At 45.1% G+C, this 24314-nt stretch overlaps 1 protein-coding gene across 1 annotated transcript in view; it reads right to left on the bottom strand.

The window, feature by feature from the left end:
- LOC138285789 (solute carrier family 13 member 2-like) overlaps positions 1-24314 on the bottom strand; it is a 700806-nt gene that overhangs the window by 226305 nt on the left and 450187 nt on the right. Inside the window, exons 11-12 of the mRNA XM_069226167.1 lie at positions 4602-4810; positions 3351-3363 (exon numbers count right to left, since the gene is read on the bottom strand). Coding sequence (XP_069082268.1) covers positions 3351-3363; positions 4602-4810 — 222 coding nt within the window. The remainder of the gene's footprint in view (positions 1-3350; positions 3364-4601; positions 4811-24314) is intronic.

Raw genomic sequence — 24314 nt, forward strand, 5'->3', positions numbered from 1 at the left:
GGAAATTGGTGAATAAGAAAAGGAGGTATTCAGGAAAAGTGATAGAGGAGTGATAAAAAGGGGAATAGGGATAGGAGAGGACAGAATGTGGGGTCTGAAGATTCACAAGAAGGAACTTTAAAACAAAATGCAGGGGAAGGAGAGGTATGTCACATTAGCCAAGAGAGATAAAAGTAATGATGGTCCCAGAAGACTTTTGCTGCAGTATACTGGAGAGAGTATTGAGCTAAAAGTGGCACAATGAAGAGTCAAGTGAAAAGTGATTAAGGAGGAGCCACCAAAAAACAGAGACCTACGAATTACAACACCTGACATGTAAGAGCAAGTAAAAGCGACAAAGGAGGCAGGATATAAGAAATAAGAGAAGGATAATAAAGATTAAAAAGACTAATAGAGGGGAAATGAAAGTGGAACGAAATAAAGAAGTCAGAGACTGAAGACTTTGTAGCTAGAAGAAGACTATCAGAATCAAAAAGAGAGAAGGGAAGACATAGAAGGGAGACTTATAAGGCATTAGAATAAAGATGAAGAATAAGAGGAGAGATTTCAAAAGCAAGAGAAAACATGGGAGAATCAGGATATGAAAGACTGATTATGGCAGAGAACCAATTAAGTCAAAATAGAAGAGATGGAGAATAAGCTAATTGAAAGAACCAGAAGAGATTTAGGAGTCATGTGTTACGATCCACTGAATATATTTAAGTGCCAGAAAAAGGAGAATCACTGTCATCAGCAGGAGTACATAATGATGTGGTAGTCAGAATAGGAGAAATAACATAAATGAGAGAATAAATTGTGAGGCAATTTGGGGAATGAGCAATAAGGAAAATGTATAAAGACTGTCTGTCTCCATGGGGCGAGGTTTTGGAGGAGCCATTCACCACCCTCAGATATGGGATTGAGTGATCACTGTGCTGCCTGTACCTTTAGCCTTCACTGAGCAAGGCCCTCTGAAAAACGTTAACATTTTCCTTATCTTACCAGGGGATTTCCGGGGTTGGTTCCCTTGCCTCAGGGCTCCTTGGGCACAAGATTAGGCTGATCCTGGTCCTATAAAACGAGGGCACAAAGCGAGCATTGCATTTCATTTTCATGCCATTTGGGGACAGGTCCAATGATCCTCACACTTTCCAACGTCCCTAGCCACCGCCATAAACACAAACACATACGTCCAGCAAGTCAGGATTAGATGCTGACTTCCTCACTCCACAACTTGATGCCTGTCCCAACGGTTTCTTCTCCTTCAATCACTCCTACACCTCCAATCCTCTCCACCCTCAACAGGTAAGTCAAATGGTCTGATCTGCTGACTTCTCCAGACACATAGACTAACTAGCTGTGGTTACATCCATCTCCACTAAGAACTTTTACAACTATAAATACTATGGAAGAACGATGGTCTACCACATATTGAATTTTAACTTCAGCATGCACCTACATCAATTCCACATTATTGACTGGCACCATAGAGTTGTAGTCATAGCATGGTTCAGAAATACTCTTGGATTTTCCTGCAGATTTAGCAGTCTCCTCTTGACAGCAGCATATTGCTTGCTATGATCAAACTCTAAATTGACCCTACATTACAGTCGCTGTTAAGAGATTGGTAATTTCCAGGTGCAGCATTCTCTTGCAGTTATGAACCTGGGACATGGGAATGGAGAATAGTCAGAGAATGGGCGTTTCCACACAATATTCACAGTTTGTCTCTGAATACCATACATTTTTTTGCCACTGGCACTTCACCAGGTCGTTTCCAGGTCTTTTCCAATATCATTCATCTCACCAGGCTTTCCCTGATGAAACTTTAATGGAAAATGAACAAGGTGCTGTTATTTCCACACAAAAAAACGTAATCCTGATTAAGATGGAAATTCCTGTGCCTGTTTCCTGCCTGAATCAGGATTACCCCTGGACTAGTTATGAACAGCCTAAGGCCTCAAAGTGTTTCTTTTGAATTGAGGCTAAAGGATATGTCAAAAGCTTTGACAACTTCTGAATGTGCGTCTCCAATGCATAGACTTCTAAATTTATGTTCCTGATACTAACATAACTGGATGTGGTATTAAGATTTCTTGTGTTAATGATATCAACAAGTTGTATGCAACTGGTGGGGATAATTTAGGATATATCTCTAATAGTAGAAGGTTTAGATGTCACTTTTACACAGAACTCTAAGTATCTTTCTCTGTTAGTGATACTTCGAGGTGGGTTTCAGTTGTGTTTCCAGTATCTGCACTTTAGAATGTGTCTAGCAGAGCCGGCCAGTAATTTGAGCAGGTGAGGGGGGAGGGTTTCAGACATGCATACATACACACTCACACTCATGCACACCAATACATTAACATGCATGCACACATACACCCACCATTCAATAGCACACATCCGTTCACAGCACACACACAAACTAATATACATACATTCATACATACACACCCACATGCATGCACTAAACACACAAAAAAAACGTACTGGGCTGCAGCGTGATCTTGGGTCATGGGAGTGAAGCCTCCAAGGTTCCTGGAGGGTTGGGACTGCCTCCCCATCTCACTGGCTGTCCCTAGGTCAGCCAGTGAGAGGATGCGGCAGTCCCTTACTTGTCATAGTGTGGGATGTTGTCAGAGAGAGTTGCTGACCCCACCTCACTCAGTGACGATTCGGCCCTGTACACTTCAGGGCTTAAAACAGAAATGCCCAGGGCCGAGTTGTCACAGAGTCAAGCCAAGTCAGAGACAAGACCAAGATCCTCATCCTGGGACCATCCTTCTCAGCCTGGGATGACTCCTGGTGGCCATCAACAGTTGGCAGCCCCCCACAGACCATGCACTAATCCTCGGCAGCGTCCTCGACTCAGCGCTTACCATGACTAGGTAGGTCAATTCTGTCGTCTCCACCTGTTTCCACACCCTCAGACTCCTATGAAAGATCTTCAGATGGATCCCAAGCGACTGCCACAAAACTGTGACACACGCACCGATCACAAGCAGACTGGACTACGACAACGTCCTCTATGCCAGGACCACCAAGAAGAACGTTATCAAGTTGCAACAAATCCAGAACGCCGCTGCCAGACTCGTCCTGAACATCCCTCGCCGAAAACACATCACAGGACACCTGAGAGACCTCCACTGGCTACTCGTCAAGTAGAGGATCAATTTCAAATTCCTCGTACACACCTACAGAACCCTCTACAACCTTGGACCCAACTTCTTCAACCACCGCATCACCTGGTACTCCCCTGCCAGACCTCTCCACTCCTCCCACCTTTCACTTACCACTGTACCACGCATAAAGAAGTCCTTGGCTGGAGGAAGATCGTTCACCTACCTTGCGGCAAAATGTTGGAACACCTAACCTCTCCACCTCAGACAGTCGCCATCACTACCTCAATTCAAGAAGGACCTCAGGACCTAGCTCTTCGACTGAACCCTTAGGACATACCCCTCAGTGCCTTGAGACCCTATGTGTAAGTAGCATGCTCTAAAAACGACTGATTGATTGATTGATTGATTGGCTTTATCTGTGACATGTCACCTCATCATGAGGGAGAATACCTCAAGGCACATTGCAGGGCTGAGGAGATCACGCCCACAGGGCTGTGAAATCCTCAGCCAAGCAAAGTTCAGCCCAGGCTGCCACGTGCCTGCGCATTTAGCACATGTATACTGCCTGGCTGTCTAATCTGAACCTAAAGAGTGTCTGTCAGGCTGACCTTTGCTCACACTTTGCACACTCTTCAAAAAAGGGGGGGGGTCTCTCCACCCTTAAAGACGGACAAAGCCTGGTGTCTAGTATTGAGTGTTCTGGATTTGTCTAACACTAAGGCTTTTAGATGCCTCAGCTAATGAAAAATAAAGATGTGTGGCTTTGTTAGTCAGACTTCAAGATGTGCAGTCAATCCAGACCTCTAGATTCACTCAGCATGTTTGTCTGTGCTAGAGATACTTAATTATGTGTGTCTATATTAATGCATCTCCAGGATGTGTGTCATTGCTATCTACTATTTATTATGTGTCTTTCACTGAAACCTTTGGATGTGTGTCTAATACGAAAGGTCTGATTTAGAGTTTGGTCGAGGGGGTTACTCCACCACAAACATGACAGATATCCCGTCCGCCATTATACGATCCCATAATAGCCTATGGAGAGCATAATACAGCAGATGGGATATCTTTCACATTTGTGATGAAGTAACCCGTCCGTCAAACTCGAAATATGGCCCGAAGACTTTTAGAGGCCTCTATCAGTGAGACGCAAGCATGTGTCTCTTCAGAACTTCTGTCTACATTAGTGAGATTTTGGGAAGTGTCTGGTAGTGATACTTTTAGACACACTTCTGTGAGTGAGACTAGGAGGTGTGTTCCTGACATTTAAACCTGCAAGGTTTCTAAATATATCTCAGGTATTGCTTAATTGTTTATGGTAGTAAAACATTTGGATGTGTCTCGAATACTGAGAATGTTTCAGATGCTGATACTTCGAGAAGTGTTATTATTTTTGGTGTTGTCTGTGGTACTGTTGACTCAGACACTCTTTGGGTGAAAGATATCACATTCAGAGTACGCCACTTTTGCTTGAAATTGACACTCACTCTTTGTTGCGGTTGAAGCTTATAGTGGCCCATCCTGGCATGAATCCTGGCTCCCTGGTGAACCACAGCAGAACCAGTAACATGAAGAGAGTTAGGACAGCGATCTCAGCAAAGCTCATAGCGCCTAGTTTGCTGTGCTCCCTGTGGATAACTTCATAGGCTCTCTTCTCTTTGGCTTTTTCTTCTGGACTCACTCCACATCCAAAGTTATTTTGGAAGCTGCACAACAGAAAAGAGGTTGATGGTTGAGAAGGTAGAGAGGACACGCATAGACAAATACTGACCACAAAAGCTGCAATCTACTGTGCAGGTCTACCTGGTTTGAAGCAGCAGGGCATCAGCTGGATAAAACTACTATACTTCAGACAAATTACTCTCAAATTACACAGCAGTTGGGACTGACTGTCTCTAGTAAATGCTGCATATTCTTATTGCCAGAAAAGGCACTTTATAGGCATTTTTACCAATACCTCAGGTGCTGCTATAGGCTAGTCACCCCCATGAAGGTGTAGCCAAGGGTGAGTGAGGCTCGATTAGCCTCACAAATATGGCCATGCACATGCCAAGCAAAGAGGAGTGACTACCGGGGGAGTAGCAACCTCACAAAGTCTAACACAAGCAATGATGTCCTTAAGTACATAGTGTTACACTATATTAGTTTAATTAAATTATAGAAGTTGACACATTCATTAACCCATTTTCTACTCAAATGTGTACTGTAGTTATTAACACAAAGAAATACCACAGACCACAGGTCAATATTGTAATAGGTAAAGACCATTTGCATAGTGCTGTCATTCACCCTGGGGGTTACCACTTAGGGACGGTAATGAGCTCGCCAATGAGCAGATAATAGCAGCATGCAGGCTTCTACTCATGATCAAAAAGCCAAGTTTGAGCATTCTTTCTGAAGAGGTGTATATAGTTGGAGTCAAAACTGAATGTGCTGGATTTAGATAATGTGGTCTCCCATCTTCATTCTTGTTCCTCTGCAAACTATGTTGACCCCTACACATTGCTAGATGTTTATAATTGCCAACTAACTACTGCACTTGATGTTGTTGTCCTCCCATCCCCTCTGTTCTGAATGTCATTCTTTGTAAACGAGAGAGACCAAGCAGTACTTGGTTCTCCAAAGAACTTACCAAGATGAGGCTTGCACTTTAAACGTGCCTGGCATGAGGATTATTCACCCTCGGCCTAACTTGAGTGGCTTATGTATAGAAATAATTACAAAAAGGCGGTCAAAAATGCAAATGCATATTAGGGATCTGCTCCAAATATCTTCAAAGCTATTTTTGCAACAATTAAAGACATTTTGGAATGGGCCATGCACACACGTTTTGTTACAAATTTGATAATTAAATTTAACAAATTTGATGACCACCTTGAACCCATAATCACCAACATCGGACACCCCGTATATGCTTGGAGAGTTTAGTTTGTTCCTGATAATAATCAACTCCTTCCTCTGGCAGAAATTTCTCAGTATTTCTCATAATTCTCTCTCCTGAAGGCTAAAAGTGTATTAACGCTGGGTAAGAAATAGCCTGCCAGCTGGCTCTGGAGCTCACATTCTCCCAGGGAGACCTCGCAAGAAATTATTATGAAAGGTACACAACCATGCAAATGAAATTAATGCTTCTCTCCATACAGGCAATGTACAAGAAATGCTTAAAAAGGCCCATGTTGTTGTATTAATGAAAACATTACATTGTATCCAGAGATTGGGGAAGATTATAGGCTTATCTACTAACTATCAATTTTGGCTAAACTACTTGAGCTAAAAATCTATTACAAGCTGGTTTTCGGTTCAGCTGTAGCACCAAGCCTGTGGGGTTGGAAGCTTTTAATGAGTTTCATCACTGCGCCACGATAGAGCCATCATCTCTGATCCTATTAGATCTTTGAGTGGCATTTGACACCATGGATCATCAGTTTCCACTAGGCTGTTTGGCTCTTTTAAGGTGTGTCCAATATGGAAGATTTCTTTTTTGGCCTTCCAGCCTCAGTGAAAAACCTATGTGCCAAATATGACTCTGGACTAATCATGTTAAATCAAATTAACTATGCTGTAAAAACAGAAAGAAGTCTAAATTTGAGAAAGTTGAACGCTACAAGCCAACAAGGCTAGGAATATGAAAAGCAGAGAAAGACGGATCTTTTCTTCATATTTATTCTGGTAAATACCTAGAGCCGCCAGAAAACTCTTTCCCAACTTCACAACTTTGAACTCTAACATGCCACCATTCCCAGAACATGTAACCCTGATAGCAGCATTCAATATTCCAACAAGAATCCAGCACACCTTCCCCCCATATATCATAACAAATAAATATACAATAATAAGAAAACAAACCTAAAGAAAAAAACACTATAATAAACACACATATTATATCACATGGTACAAGATAGTAAAAACAGGATTACAAGGCAATATAAGCAGAAAATTATGACACCAACTTGCTCCCCAACAAGTAACGAGGAAGCTTTTCCAAAAATAATAGCAACAATAATGATAACAACAACAATAATAATAACAAAAATAACAATAATAATAATAATAATAATAATAATAATAATAATAATAATAATAATAATAATAATAATAATATTAATAATATTTCAACAGTTTACCATAAATTCATGGAGTCTATGTAGAAATTTGCAAACTCAATGCAGCAGAATTCTCACTGCAGCATTCACCTCACCATCCAACACATCATCACCTTGCCCACCGACATGTTCACAGTTGTTAATCACTTCGCTGCCAAGGACGTAATGGTTACGTCCGGTGGCGTGGCACTGAGGCACCATTGATGTAACCATTACGTCCTGCTAGAGGCCCTCGGGGGAAGTGCTAGCGCTCCCCCCGAGGGCCTCCCTCCCAACCCCCCAGGGCAGGGCTGGAAGGGGAATCGCTTCCCCTTCCAACCCCCACCCCCACCCCAGTGACATCTGGTGATGTCAGCGCGCGATCACACACTGAACGCATCAGAGGTCACTTCCCATCGTTCTGGAAGCATACTTCCTGCGCGATCCGAGGAGAAACAGATTTGTTTCTCCTCAGTACGGGTGGCAGGGGAGGCAGAGAGGCATGAAAAGGTAAGGAAAGGCTTTTCCTTCCCTTTTCATGTCTCTCTGAGAATTCCTGCAGCAAGATCGCATAGCGATTGTGCTGTAGGAATGTCACTAGACACCAAGGAGTTGGTTTTTTTGTTGAAATTACAAGGGGAGCGGCCCCGGGGGCAAGGGTGGCTCTCCAAGGGGGGGCATTTTATCTAAGGCCATTTCTGCTCCCCCTGGGGACAGATCGGCCAATAATAATTAGACTGATCTGCCCCCGGGGGCAGAAGCCATAAGACACCAGGTTTTTTGTTGTTGTTTACATTGATAATGTAGGGGTGGCATGCCCCCACCCCAAATAAATGGTGACAAAGTTGTTCTGCCCACCGGAGGGCAGATGGGGCAATTACCCCTGATCCACTCTCCGGGGGGGTGGGGTCAGAAAGCCTACTAGATGCCAGGGAATTTTTAAAAAAGAGCGGGTGGTGGCTACCAACCAGTATGGGCATGGTTATGTCCCCACCCCAACTGGAGGGGGTAACAGTCTTTCAGTTGTCCCCCTGCACACTTAAACATCTTATCCCACGGCAAGCAAGAGGACATGTGATTATTTTGGGTTTAGGTTTTACATTTGGGCTATGAGAGCTTGTCTAACTCTCAAAATCGTCCCACTTGGAATGGTGAGGGCTGCACTTTTTGGACTTTGGGACGCTGCCATGTAGAAAAATCTACAAGACCTAGACACATCTGAAAACTAAACATCCGGGTGAATCCAGGGTGGTGTGCTTCACATGCACCTGCATCAATTTCTTACCCACAATGCCCTGCAAACCTCCAACTTTGCTGGAAATCACACATTTTTCCCACATTTTTGTGATGGAACCTTCCGAAATCTGCAGGAATCCACAAAATTCCTACCACCCAGCATTGTCGCATCTATACCGATAAAAATTCTGTCCCACTTGTGAACCTAAAAACTTTTTTTTTTTAAACTGCCCTTTTGGACTCGCTTTGGTGCCCCTCTCAAGTTTGACCTGTTTTTGACTCCTCCCTGTCACGGGCACTTGGCCCACATACACAAGTGAGGTATTGTTTCTACCAGGAGACTGAGGGGAATGTTGGGTGGTAGGAAATTGGTGCCGGTGCGGTGATCCCACACAGAAATGTGGGAAAAATTTGTTTTTTTTTAGCTAAATTTGAGTCTTGCTGAGGATTCTGGGTAAGAAAACACTGGGGGATCTACACAAGTCACACTTCCTTGGACTCCTTCGGGTGTCTAGTTTTCAGAAATGTTTGGGTTTGGTAGGTTTCCCTATATGGCTGCTGAGCCAAGGACCAAAAACGCAGGTGCCCCCGCAAAAACAAGTAGTTTTATTTTGATAATTTTGATGTGTCCACATAGTGTTTTGGGCATTTCCTTTTGCTGGCACTAGGCCTACCCACACAAGTGAGGTACCATTTTTATCGGGAGACTTGGGGGAATGCTGTGTGGAAGGAAAGTTGTGGCTCCTCTTAGATTCCAGAACTTTCTATCACCGAAATGTGAGGAAAAAGTGTTTTTTTGCCAAATTTTGTAAAACGTAGAGAAAAATGGCTTTTACCACCTCAATTTTAATATTTTTTTATTTCAGCCGTTATTTTCTGTATGAAAACCTTGTAGGATCTACACAAATGGCCCCTTGCTGAATTCAGAATTGTACCTACTTTTCTAGCATTGGTTTCACACCCATTTCTGTCACTAACCGGAAGGAGGCTATAAGCAGAAAACATAGTAAAAATGGGGTATGTCCCAGCAAAATGCCAAAATGGTGTTGAACATTTTGATTTTCTGATTCAAGTCTGCCTGTTCCTGAAAGCTGAGAAGATGGTGATTTTAGCATCACAATCCCTTTGTTGATGCCATTTTCAGAGAAAAAAACACAAACCTTCTTCTGCAACTCTTGTTTCATTTTTTTTTTTTAAACAAAATCTTTGCTCTATTTTGGCTAATTTCTTGGTTTCCTCCAGGGGAACCCACAAACTCTGGGTACCTCTAGAATCCCTAAGATGCTGGAAAAAAAGGACACAAATTTGGCGTGGGTAACTTATGTGGGCAAAAAGTTATGAGGGCCTAAGCACGAACCGCCCCAAATAGCCAAAAAAAGGCCTGTCATCTGAGGGGGAAAAGACATGGCAGCGAAGGGGTTAAAAAAAGGACTATTGTGGGGAATAACTGATAACATTTCCCTATTCTACCACCTGTCATCATCCAATTGAACAACTTCATTCTTCGCGCACACCACCTTTCTTGAAATTGAAACGTTAGACTACCCTTCTTTAGAATACCACGTAATTTCACTCTGACCTAATCTCTTTGAAAGTAGACAATCTGGTTTGCATACTAGTGAACTATTGGGCTACTACCCTTTTTTGTGGAACCATCTCAATTCTTTTTCACCTGGCATATGTGAAACATCCATCCATGGTCTTGCTGACTTTGATGCCGACGCTCGTCCTTACATTAAAACAAAAGGGGACACCCCAGTGTAGTTATTCGGAGTGGTACGAATAACCAACAACATTTTCTTTAATTTTTCTGTACAATGCAAATGATTGACCAAAGATAACTGCAGATTATCTATAATCAGCCTGTTAAACCTTTCCACTAAACCATTGATCCTAGGGTGAGATAGAGAGATCTTGGTATGTTTAATGCCCATGATGGTGATATGATCCTCAAATACTCTTAAGAATAACTGTGTCCCATTATAAGTTCCACACTCTTCTGGAATACCCTCTTTAGCCATTTATGTGGCAACAAATTCAATAGCATGTTTCAAAGTTACACTATTAATACATTTGACCTCCAACACACGAGAAAAATAACCTACCACAGCTACTCCAAATGTTGCTAGTCATTTCCTCATATTGATGGGTCCAATAATAACCTATTTTCACCCAAGCCTTGTCAGGATTGGATATAGACTCCACATGGTTAGGAATTGTGAGATTTATCACTAGTGGAACAGGATACACAATCTCACACAAAATGTTCACCACCTCTAGTCATATCTGACCACTTGAAAACCTTCAACTTCCTTTTCATGGATGTCATACTTACGCGTTCCTCGTGAGCTAACTCAACCATTCTAATGCGTACCCCAGTAGGTAACACTAAAAGCTCAGCATGTCTCAGATTAGCATGATGAAGAGACAGTTCATTAGCAAGTTGAAAATATAGTTCATTTCTTTTAGATACTTTAGAGTGGCCATCAAAGGACAAAATCAAAACCTTCTTTATAGTCTGATTTTCACCCATGGCTATGTCTCGCTCACTTCTGGCTATCACCAATGCCACCAGTTCAGTCACAGAACACACAACAATGTGTTTGTTTCCCTCATCAGAATTGGTATGTGGCATACTTCCCAGCAATCATAATAAACAATCAGTCAAGATCTTCCTTGCACCAGGAATGTTCTCCAGTTTGTACACAAAATCATTCAATCTGTGTAGCCATTTAGCAATTCTGGGAGTTGCCTTACCTGCATCCTTGGAGGAGACAAATTAATGAGGGGTTTACTATAAACTCTGATGGTAAACTCCCCTCCTCATGAGCAGAATCTAAAATAATGGACACCTCACCAGTCGTCAGCTTCACATTCAATAACTAAATATGTGGACTTTGCACGTTTCAAAAACACCTATGAGCAAAGGCTACAGCTTCATCTTTACCCTCTTTGTGTAGCAAAATTACAGCACCAACTCTTCGCTGACTGGCATCACTTACTAGAATACATGGATACTGCATGCCAAAAGGTTTGAGAGGAATTGCAAAAGCCAACTCCTTTTTGACATTAGAAAATTAAATTTCACATTCATCATTCCACCTTTTTGTTCAATAAATTACGCATTTCATACGTTTTGTCAGAAGAATTAGAAATACATTTTGCTCTGTCTTTACAGGAGAAGGAAAATACAATATGGCTTGAACTAAACTCAATCTGGACTCTAAACCCTTGGCAGATAATCGGAAACCCAAGTATTCCACACTAACAACCCCAAACATGCACTTATGTAACTTTAAGGTCATACCTGGGGGTGGCACTTGCCTGGCCGCAAGATGGCCACGCTGTGAGAGCGCTCCGTCAGCCACTTTACAATCTGTGTGTAATCCTCTACTACTAGCAAGGTACGAAACCTGTTTAAGTACTGCAATCGCCGGCGCCAGTGTCCCAGCGGTGAAAGTTGAGGTGGTAACTGCGGAGATTGCCTGTGTCCGCGGTGGCTGGGACTGAGGCTAGGGAGACCGGTGTGCCGGCGTGCCTGGGAGCAGATCCGGCTGGCGGCTCCTCCTCCTGGCGCTGGCTGGGGCGCCACGATGCTCCACGGAGGCGCAGGGGAGCCGCAGAGGAAGGTGGAGGCTGTCGTGGCCGGGGCGTCGGCTGAGATCGGACGCAGTGTTGTGGTGTGCCCTGGGGCAGCAGCGGCAGTGAGAGAGGAGACTGCCCGGGCTGGGCTGAGGTGCGGTGATGGAGGGCCGCGCGGTCGGGGTGCCGTGCCTGGTGCGGGTGCGGCCCATTGCTGTGCGGCCCAGCAGAAAGTGTTGTGCAGCTGGCCGGCTGGCCGCCCGAGAGTGTGGTGCTGAAATTCCTTGCTTGGTGAGATTAGCCCCACAGCCCCCCTTTAAAATTTGAGTTTGAGGATGACCGCCCGGGGACAGCATACTGGGGCAGTAACATTGGAAGTGGTCCTTGGGCGGCTGGCGGTGCGGCGCATTGGCCTGGATCGGACTCCAGCCCAGGCAAGACAGTGTGGCTGGTAGTGGGGCAGTGTGGTAGGAGAGGTACGGCTGCCCAGAGAGCAACAGTGCAGTGCTGCATGGAGTGGATTTGGTGCCCGCGAGCTGGGGCGCATGACATCGCTGTGGTGTGGAGAGTCTTGGCTGGTATTGCGTGTCCCCCGAGGACCATACAAGGGGCAAGTCGGACAAAACCCAGGCCAAGCTGCAGTTTGACCGGCGTAAGACAGGTTGTCCCTCCGGTGCTGATGCGGGACCTGGCCAGGCAGGGGGATTGGGGTGCCGACAGGTGAGGAGCAGGACTTGAGACAAATCCTGGGGGGCGATGCAGCACAGCTTGACCCAAGTTGATGGGAAGATAGACTCCCTCTCCTATCGCATGGACAGAATGACCGAACGCTTAGACAAACATGCGGAGAGGCTGGACCAGTTGGAAAGGCGCATATCTAAGGTAGAGGATGGTCGAATGGAATTGACCACTGGGCAGACCAAACTGAGCAAAAGAGTGAGCTACTTACAGGCCAAAGTGGACGACTTGGAAGCCAGGTCCAGGAGAAACAACTTACGCATAGTTGGTATAGCAGACTCCACCGCGATCGACAACATGGAAAGTTTCATTGAACACTTGCTAGTCCAGCTGCTGGGGCGAACCACCTTCTCTGATTTGCTGATAGTTGAAAGGGCCCATCGCTCTTTGGCGGCCCGTCCACCTCTGGGTGCCCCTCCGTGCCCTATCATAGCGAGACTGCTAAACTACAGGGACCGTGACGTGGCTCTGCGCCGAGCCAGGGAACTGAAGACACTGCATTATAAGGGCATGACGATCTTGCTATACCCGGATTTCACACTGCAAGTGCAGGAGGCAAGACGACAATTTATTGCTGGGGAAAAACAACTTAGAGACCTACATCTGGAATACCGTATGCTTTACCCAGCCAAGTTATGTGTGGAGGAAGACGGAAAGCCGTTGTTTTTTACTGATCATAAAAAACGTGCTCAATTTATTAAGCGTAGAGCGGCAAGGAGTGAGGATTGTGGTGGTGAAGACACCGATATCCAAGCAGCTGGAGATTGAATTGTTCATTCCTGTTATGTTCCTTTGGGGGAGACATCGTTAGCACCATGGTGTTGTGAACTATGTTGTTATGATTTATGTGATTTGCTGTCTATAGGTGAGCAGTTGTGGACTTATGGTCTGCTGGTTGCCGTTGGCGCGATTGGTACTCTTGCACTCTTTGGCATTAATGAAGGAGCTTTTTTGATCCTTGCTTATCACCTTTTTGGAATTTGATTCACTCTATGGCTTGCTAGTTTGTTTGTTATAATTGCAGGTGGCTGACGCATAGGTGTAGTACGAAGCGGCTGGGTAACATCCACCTAAGCATCTATAGAAGGGAATAGGGGTAGTTTACTTAAGTAAGGGAGGGTGGTAGTTGAATGTTTAATGTCAGCTAGGCGTGTTGGGGTAGTGCCTGCTGTGGGCGGGGGTGGTAGTTGAGGCTTATTTTGTACTTTCACTGTAGTTATTGTTCTGTACATCCAATCAAGCGATTGTAGACTTATGAACGGGACGGGACTGGCAGGCTATCGTGATTACCATGCACTCAATGTCACATGATTCTTTGCACCCAGATCACAAGAGGAGCCCGGACCGGCTTAAATTGGTCACATGGAACGTGAGAGGCTTAAATGATGCCCAAAAAGTTCATAAGGCGGTCGCCTACTTACACAGACACAAAGTGGATCTTGCCATTTTGAAAGAGACGCATTTAGCACCGGGCAGCCCCATGCTCACTCCTAGAAGGTTACAAGGGCAATGTGTGGCAGCAGGTTTCACTACTCATGCACGGGGTGTATTGATCTGGGCTTCACGTTCCTCAGGTGTGGGCCTCAGGGAGGTTGTTGCAGATCCAGGAGGGAGGCATATAGTTGCCCGGTGTGATGGGAATGTTGTTCCATTCTTGCTGGTGGGGATCTATGACCCAAGTTTTGATAATCCTCAATTTTACTACAACCTGGCTGCTAAGGTAGGCTTTTGGGGGGGGGGGACTTCAACTGTACGCTGGATCCCCTGCTTGCCAGGTAGGGGCGACCTTAGGCTGGCAGCTGCAGCTAGAGTAGTGACGAAAGTGGCATCTGACCTGGGGTTGGTGGATATATGGCGAGATAGGCATCAAGACAGGGGCGGGTATACGCACTACTCGGCTGCACAAAATTTGCACACACGCATTGATTTGTGGTTAGTTGCCAGGAGTTTTTTGGGCGGCGCGCACCCAGGGGTTACGTTGCCGAGGACATATTCTGATCACTCCCCAGTCCCATTGACTGTGACTGTCGGCATGCGGGTGTCCACCCCCTCTTCTCATGGCGATTCCCTCCCTATTTGCTGTTAGATTCAGTCTTCCGAAAAGAGCTTCCACGGCAATCAAAGACTTTATCCAAATCAATAAGGGTTTGGTGGCTAGTGTGGGCACGGTGTGGGAGACATTAAAAGTGTATATCAGCGGGGTCACTATCTCCAAGCACACTGGAGTTCTGCTGTCAATCAGGGGGCACCTATGCACGCTAGAACGGGAGCTAGCGCAGTTAGAACAGGAACAGGTGCTCGGCGCTGATGACCAGACTTCGAGTTGCATGCGCGCGATATTGACTGAGTTTCAGGACACCGTGCTGGCTGAAGTTCAGCATCTGGGGAAATAAGCTACGGCTAGGGTGTATGGGGAGGGGGAGAGGTCGGGATCGGCCTTGGCGAATGTGATTCGTCCCAACAAAGAAAGTAACTTGATTACAACATTACAGGCAGACGATGGCAGTGAAATCCGGGACCCAGAGTTAATAGTTAGCAGATTCTGTGACTACTACGAATCTCTTTACACCTCAAGGGTCGCTCCGGATTCGGAGGAGTTGCTGAATTATTTAGTACATACTGAACTGCTGAGATTGGTAGACGTAGATAGGGAGTCTCTCAGCGCACCCTTGATGCTAGAAGAAGTGGACAAAGCTATAGGTAGTATGGCAGAAGGAAAGGCTCCGGGCCCTGATGGGCTCACTGTGAGGTTTTATAAGGCCTACAAAGATCTACTGTTCCCTATCTCAAGGAGGTTTATCAGGAGATGGCAGACAATGGTCTTATGCCCCCTTCAATGCGCGAGGCAATGCTGATCACACTACCCAAGCCGGGTAAGCCCCCAGTACAGTGCTCATCTTATCGTCCACTGTCCTCATTAAATGTGGATGTTAAAATTTATGGTAAGATACTGGCGGACCGGTTAGCCAAGCTGCCTCCGAAAATGGTGTGGCCGGAGCAATCAGGGTTTGTACGAGGCCACAGTCTCACCACGAATCTCCGAACACTGTTTGGCCCCATACAGAACATAAACCCAAAACTGAGGGCTATGGTGGTTTTCTTGGACGCCGAAAAGGCATTTGATTCAGTGGAATGGTGCTTTATGAAGGCGGTTCTGCGGCGGTTCAGAGTGGGGGACGTTGTTATGCGCTTGGTGTCCACACTGTACGGGGAACCATCGGCTAGGGTGAGAATCAATGGGATGGTTACTGATGAATTCCCTATCACTAGGGGCACCAGGCAGGGATTCCCGCTGTCCCCTCTCCTATATGCAATTGTAGCTGGGCCCTTGGCGTGTGCCTTATAGGAATACCACAGTCATCGGGATTTCTGCTTTTCCGGCTACACCCACCTACTCTCGGCCTATGCGGATGACACATTACTATATATTAAGGACCCGCAGCTCAATGTTGCTCCGGTTCTGCAGGAGATCACGCGGTATGGTACCTTTTCAGGTCTTAAAGTGAACTGGGGCAAATCCATTATATTCCCCCTGATGCCAGCGACATCAGAGGTAGATGTGGGATTCCTCCTTAAGTGGGAGGCAAGCTAGGTCAGATACCTGGGCATCAGAGTCCATATGGACCCAAACGCGGTGATGACGGATAACTATACGGTCGCTCTTGAGGCACTAGCAGGTGACATTGAAAGGTGGATTAGGCTCCCACTTTCGTTGATGGGGCGCGTAGCACTTATGGAAATGCTAGTGCTCCCTCGATTTTTGTTTCTATTTCAGAACATCCCTATGTCATTACAGAAAACATATTTTGCAGCTTTGAGAAGGTTACTTATCAAACTAGCATGGGCGGGTAAACAGCCGCGAGTTAGGTGGCACACCCTGACGCTCCCATATGAGCTGAGTGGCCTAGGTGCTCCAGACCTGGAGAACTACTATACGGTCGCACATGCTGCGGCCGCTCATACCTGGGTCCATGGGTCCAGTGACATCCCGTTTTTGCAAACAGAACTCAAGCTTGCATCCCCGTTACTGTTGCAGAGTAAGATATTCCATACTCCAGATAGACGTTGTAGCGAGCTGGCATCTCTGAATTCTGTTGCGCGTGCTCGGCATGGCTTATTACGTAGGCAGGTGTTAGCTCTACTATACTCTCCACATGTGCCCTTGGGGTGGTGTGCTTGGTTTGAGTTGTGGCGGAATAAGAGTTTAATACAGGTCATGGGCACCCTAGATATCACCACTATGGGGGATCTGTTTGAGGACGGTGTTATGAGACCATAGGAAATAATACAGGAACGGATTGCGGGGCCGACCACACTGCTCCAATATCAATATTATAGGGTGAGACATGCTATGGCAGCTCACTTAGGGGAGGATATGCAGGAGCCTCCAGATATGCTAGCCTTATCCATGGTGCTGTTGAATGACCAACCCCAGAGACTGGTATCATGTTTATATTCACACATACAGAAGACATGTCTCAATGACTTGAACAAAGCACAAATTGAATGGCAGAGAGATTTGGGGGTGCAGCTCACAGATGATCAGTGGTGTTATTGTTGTTCGTTGACTCGTACTGTCTCCTTGAATGGTCGGCATTGTTGGATCCATTTTAAGTATCTCAATAGAGTATACTTGTCAACACCAGGACAGTGCGCGCTCTACGGGCGTCCAGAATGCAAAAACCCAACACTCTCAAAATAATGTAATTTATGCATTGTGATGATATGTTATTATTTAACCTTTTGCATTGCAGAATTCAATCCAGAAGATTCATTCTTAAGGTGCTCATAAATACTGTTCATTTGCAATGTATTGCTGCAGGCTTTCAGAGTGAGTCAGGGTGTGGTCCCTTTCCAGGGCCTTCTAGAAGCTTTCCCTGCAGCATGCCTGGGTGTGGTTGTGGGCTGGGCCAAGACTCTATAAAAAGGAGCCAGCCCAACTCCACGTGCTCACTATTCAGAGGTCCCGGTGCAGAGCAGCAGCAACTTCCTGAGCTTCTGTTCGGGTGGCCTACCTTGACCTTCCAGGCCTCTGTGCTTCATTCTACAGTAGAGATCCTTAGTCAGGGCGGTAAGGCGGAGGTTGGGCTGGGCCCCCGACCCCCGTAATCGAAGACGCTCGAATTATTGGGCCTAATTCTTTATGTTAATAAAAATTTTGCTCTTGCGCGTGTAATTGTGCGTTTAGACTTTTCATGGCATTTGTATGCACGCATTCGAATCGGCAAGACGCGCGATTCTTTCCTTGAGATTAATTCATGTTATTCATTGTGCGCTACCATTCCTTGGCAATTTGATGGTGGCATTTGAATCGCCAACATGTGCAATTCTCTCCTTGAGATTAATTCATGATATTCATTGTGCGCTACTATTTCTTGGCAGTTTCATGGTGGCGTTCGAATCGGCAAGATGCGCGATTCCTTCCTCGTGTTTTAATTCATGTTATTCATAGTGCGCTACCACTTTTTGGCAATTTTATGGTGACATTCGAATCGGCAGCACACGCGTTTCTTTCCTTGTGTGCGATTCTTGATATTCATTGTACGCTACCATTTCCAAGGCATTTTCATGGTGGCATTCGAATCGGCAAGACGCGCGATTCTTTCAGTGTGGTTAATTCATGATGTTCATTGTGCGCTACCATTTCTTGGCAGTTTCTTGGTGGCACTCGAATCTGCAAGACGCGCGATTCTTTCCTCATGTATAAATAATGTGATTTACTGTGCGCTACCATTCGAAGGCATTTCCTTGGTAGTATTTCAAGTTGACAAGTCGCATGATTTATTCCTTGAATCTATGTTGCGTGATTTCATGGTGCACAATCCTTGATGGGGTTTAATACATATATAAAAAACCTGCAATGTGCGCAATTCACTTTTCAATGTTTTGAGAAGAGCACAACAAGACCAGAGTTCTAGATGTAATGCTGTGTGTTCCTAATACGTATCCTTAAATGGAGATTCTTATGATGGTTTAGAAATTACTCAGAGTGTTTCCTGATTCTCATGCTAAAGAAATTACTTGAATCTGAAAGTTTTATTTAACTTTTCTTGTTTCCTCCCCAGGTATTCAGCCATCTAAAAGCCTAGTCAGTTTAGGACTATTCTAAGGTTGTTTATGTTTTCAGAATGACGAAGCTTAGAGTAATAGCATAGTACTGATTTCATGAGGTGCAATTTTGATGTTGTGTTTTAACCTTTTGCTTCCTACAGGTCTCCTTCCCAGCTGTTCCCTTCCTAATCCCCTTTTCCCCACTTGGACTCTCTTAGACTCTGTGACAAATCTAATCAGAGTATTGAAGCTGTCTTGTGGTGGAAGTGTTGGGAACGTGCACAGACCCCGAGGATCTGGTGACTCTGACAATACTACACTCCTCTTAGACTTTATAGATATGGCTTGCACACTAATTCAGTTTGTCCCAGGTGTGGTGAAGACCACACGGGCTTTTTCCATTTGTACTGGGCCTGTGAGGGGGCGCAGAAATTCTGTGGGTTGGTTTTCGGGGAACTGGAGGCAATATGTGGACAGCGACTTAGTTGCAAACCGATTTTGGCACTTCTGGGGTGGGATAGAGATATACCGAAATCATTTAGACGGCTGGTGGCTATTGGCCTACTGCTAGCCAAGCGTCGAATTGCCATGCATTGGGACCGTGGCCCGGTGCCAACAGCTGAAGACTGGCACAGAGATTTGTTGTATTGTAACACACAAACAGATGTTTGTAGCGAACTACTTCCACCAACCAACAAACCAGCGAAATATTGGGACACCTACAAACAATATTTAATTGGTAAAGAAACAGGTGTGGTGGCACGTGAGAGGAGAGTGGGGATGGATCTGTGATGGCATTGGCTTGGATGTGGATATTAACAGTAATATGGAAGCCTACTGCTGGAACTGTCTAGATGATGCTGGGACAGTCGGGTTCTTTATAATTGTCAATTATACTGTGATTGGATGCAATTGCTCTTTTGTCTTTTGCCTTTACTGTATGTGCAAGTGTTTAAAAGCAGAAATAAAATAATTAAAAAAAAAAAACTTTAAGGTCATACCTTTATTTCTCAAAATGGTCAATGAAATTGGTAGAATTCTATCATTGGTATTTATAGCCTTGGCTTATGTTTACAAATATTCTAGACAACATAAGACTGCTGGAAACCCTTTGAACAAATTGACCATCAACCGTTGGAAAACATCTGATGCTAATGCAAGACCAAATGCCATACGTTTAAACCTATATGCCCCTTCAGGAGTTTATGAATGAAGTAAGATGGCATGAATCATGATGTACAACTGCCTGATGATAAGCAGGCACCATAACATGTGTGGAAAACACCTTCGTGTTTCCTAGAGTAGTCATCATATCAGTGATGTTAGGGATTGGACGGCGATCAACCCATATGTTATTGTTCAGATCTCTTACGTCAAAACACAATCTTAAAGTCCCATTAGGTTGGCGCCCCAAGAATACCAGAGATAGTCAACTCTCAATTTGCTCTGTTATGTCTTGATCATATAATTTAGATAATTCTACTATCAAGCGCTTTCATAATGCTAGTGGAACCTTACAAACCTTGGCCCATATTTATATTTTTTTAGCGCCACAATTGCGTCTTTTTTTGACGCAAAATCGGCGCAAACTTACAAAATATAATGGTATTTTGTAAGTTTGTGCCGATTTTGCGTCAAAAAACGACGCAAATGCGGCGCTAAAAAAGTATAAATATGAGCCCTTGTGTACTACCAGTTTGACACCTGTTTTAATTGTACATGATGAAAAAATTCCTTAGGTTTTCCCAATTTATCCGAAAAGACCTCTGGAAATTGATGCAAACATGCAGATTATTCCATGCAATTTACTTTAAACAGATTTTGATCAAAAGAACCTGTTAAGGATCATTGGGATCCAGAATGATTCCCACATTCCTTTCTTCCGACGAACCAAGACATGAGTCATCTTTTGCAACATACACCATTCCAGTAACAGCATTCCCTTTGAATTCAACACTATCTTCATGGTGGGCCAAGAGCACTTTGGCCTTACCAGCGCCCCTCGGGTGTTCACGAAAGTGATTACAGTGGTTGCAGCTCATCTGCACAGGTCAGGTGTTCCAGTCTTTCCCTACCTCGATGACTGGCTGTTGAAGGTGGGCTTCCCTAGGAAGTTGTCTCCCACCTCCAGACTATGGCGAACCTTCTGCACTCATTGGAGTTCACTATCAATGTGCTGAAGTCACACCTGGCTCCCTCTCAGATGCTCCCTTTCATCGGAGTTGTTCTGGACACAGTGCAATGTTAGGATTATCCTCCAGAGCAGTGAGTCCTGGAGATTCAGGCTATGATACCGCTGTTTCAGCCTCTATCCTGGATTTCAGTGACAATGACACTCAGGTTGTTGGGACTCACCGCCTCCTGCATCCTGTTTGTAACACATGCCGGCTGACAAATGTGGGGTCTGCAGTGGAATCTAAAGACCCAGTGGGAGCGGCATTAAGAGAATCTCTATAACATGCTCCAGATCTCAGAAGGAACTGCAAAAGATGGTGGTTTATGAACCACAGTTAGATCAGTTTCAGGCCATTCCCCACCTAGAGTTGACTGTCATGACAAATGTGTCAATCCTAGCCTAGGGCCATTTGGGAGAGGTGGAGATCAGAGGACTCTGGTTTCCGGCGGAATCCGGACTCCACATGAATCTATTGGTGCCATATTGTGATTTGACTAGCATTAAAAGCCTTGCTTTCTTCAATCAGGGAAAAGCTAGGCTGGTGTTTCACAGACAATGCCACCGCCACGCACTACTGTAACATACAAGAAGGGGTGGGGAGGTAGTGGATCCTTTGTCAAGAGACCTTGTGCCTCTGGACATGGCTGAAATACCAGGACATTTCCCCAGTGGTACAACACCTGCCGGGCTCTCTGATGCCACAGTGGACAAACTCAGCTGTCAGTGCCTAGTGGTTCAGGAATGGAGTCTCCACCTGGAGGTGATGCAATGTCTCTTTCCTGGGGAGAACCCTGGTTAGATCTGTTCACCTTCATAAAGAATGTGCAAGGTCAGCAGTTTTATGCACAAGAGTTTCCAAGTCTGATCTCGCTCTGAGAGGCTTATTCATCTTGTGTGGTGTATGGCCTCCTGTATGCCTTTCTGCCAACACCACTCTTGCCTAGAGTTCTCAAGAAGATCAAGAACAACCGGGCCAACGCCATTCTTGTGACTCCAGATTGGGCATGGACAGTCTGGTATTCAGAGCTGTTGAGAATGAGCATTGGTCCTCTGATCAGGCTGCCTCTTCAGTAGGATCTTCTGTTGCACCAACAGGACATAGTCCTGCATCCGAGCCTGAAAACACTTTGCCTTCATGCGTGGAGACTGAGCCGTGACAGCTTTCAATATTCTGCCCAAAGTCTGAAAGGTTATCCTGGCAGTCAGGTGTCCCTCTACCAAGATGGTATATGCCTGCAGTTGAAGTAAGTTTGTGGCATGGTGTGCAGATAAGCATGCTGACCCTCTACCCACACCCCTTTCCCAGGTTCTCTTTTTTATTCATTTCTTGGCACAGCAGGGCTCTGTTAAAAGGTTACCTTTCTGCAATTTCTGCAGTCGCCAGATCAGCCATCCCTTTTCAAATGTCTATTGTACACGTGTTCCTAAAAGGTCTCCAACATATGTTCCCACCAGCACCTTTTATTATACTCCAGTGCGACCTAAGTCTGGCTCTTACTTTTTTGATGTGCACTTCTTTTGAGCCGCTCCACAACTGCCCAAACTAACTTGTTCAACTGTTCCTGAATTTTCGTTTTGTTGTTTTTTCAACAAGCTGGTCCCTAATCATTTCTGCCTAAAAATGTTTATACTTACATGTGGACACTAACACACCCAATGAACTTACAAAACTTTGTACAGGTTCACCTAGTTCTTGATGTCTTTTATATAACTTGTGCCTTTCCTTTATGACATTCTTCTGCACTTTGTACCTACTGTCTAATAATTTGATAGCAGATAGATACTCATCAACAGCATCACCTTTTGCTACCACATCATCTCTTATAAGATACTTAAGAACTTTTCTGCATTCTAAACTGAAACAATGATGAAAATGGTATGCTTTTTGCATAAAGTCCTCCCCATCAGTAGCCTCTAAATAGACTTCTCAACCCTTTTTCCACCATTGCCGAACAATATTTTGCTGCATGGTGAACAAGGGATAGTTTCCACCAACTAACTATGAAAGGAAAGATAAAGGCCCTAATTATGACCGTAGGGCTGCGATGGCAGTCTGACCTCCACCAAAGCGGTGGTCCAACCACTTTGGCAGCGTTCAGACTGCCACATTATGACCGTGGTGGTTCAACCACGGTCAGACCGCCAGCACCACTGGAGGGACTGGCAGTACTGGCGGTGCTGCCAGTCCTAATCTTCCAGGGCAGCGCTGCATGCAACGCTGCCCTAGGAATTACGACCCCACCAGCTTTTACATGACGGTTGCACCACAAAGTAAAAGCTGGCAGAGACGGGGTGCAGGGGCAGTGCAGGGGCCCCCATGGAAAGCCCTGTTGCACGTTTTCGCTGTCTGCATTAGTGGAAAGCATGACGGGTGAAGTTGCACCCTATGCACCGCAACATTGCCTCTGGCTCAATTATGAGCTGGCATCAATGTTGTGGGCTGTTCCCTGCTGGGCCAGCAGGTGGAAACATCGTTTTTGCATGCTGACCCAGTGGGGAAATTGTAATGAGGCCCTCGAGAAGGTGGCCTCACTGGCAAAAAAAAAACTTTTCCTCAAATTTTGATGCTGCAAATTTCTGGAATCTGAGGGGGGCCACAAACGTCCTTCCACCCAGCATTCTCCCAAGTCTTCCAATAAAAATTGTACCTCACTTGTGTGTGTAGGTCTAGTACTCGTGATCGGAAATGCCCCAAAACACAACGTGGACACATCACATTTTTCCAATGGAAATAGATATTATTTTTGAAAAGTGCCAAGCTGGGGATTTTTTCCTCTAGCTCAGCCAGCACCTAGGGAAACCCATCAAACCTATAAATGTTTGGAACCTAGACTTCTAGAGGAATCTAGGATGGTGTGACTTGTAGGGCTCTCATGGGGTTCTATCACCCAGAATATTTGCAAACCTCAAAATCTGGCTAAAAAACACTTTGTCCCCACATTTTGGTGCTGCACAGTTCTGGAATCTGAGCCACAAACTTCCTTCCACCCAGCATTCCCCCAAGTCTCCCAATAAAAGTGGTACCTCACTTGTGTGGGTAGGCCTAGTGCCTGCGACATGGAAAGGCCCAAAACACAACATGGACACACCAGAATAATCTATTACAAAACTTCCTGTTTTTGCAAGGGGGGCACAGGCGTTTTTGGTCCTAGACTCAGCAGCCATTTAGGAAAACCTACAAAACACCTGAGGGAGTTCAGGGAGGTGTGACTTGTGTGGATCTCCCAGTGTTTTATTACCCAGAATCCCCTGCAAACCTCAAATTTAGCTAAAAAAACACATTATACTCACATTTCTTTTTAGGATCACTACACCAGCACAAATTTCTTACCACCGAGCATTCCC

This window comes from Pleurodeles waltl, chromosome 3_1, assembly GCF_031143425.1.
Source record: "Pleurodeles waltl isolate 20211129_DDA chromosome 3_1, aPleWal1.hap1.20221129, whole genome shotgun sequence".
NCBI classification, from domain to species: domain Eukaryota; kingdom Metazoa; phylum Chordata; class Amphibia; order Caudata; family Salamandridae; genus Pleurodeles; species Pleurodeles waltl.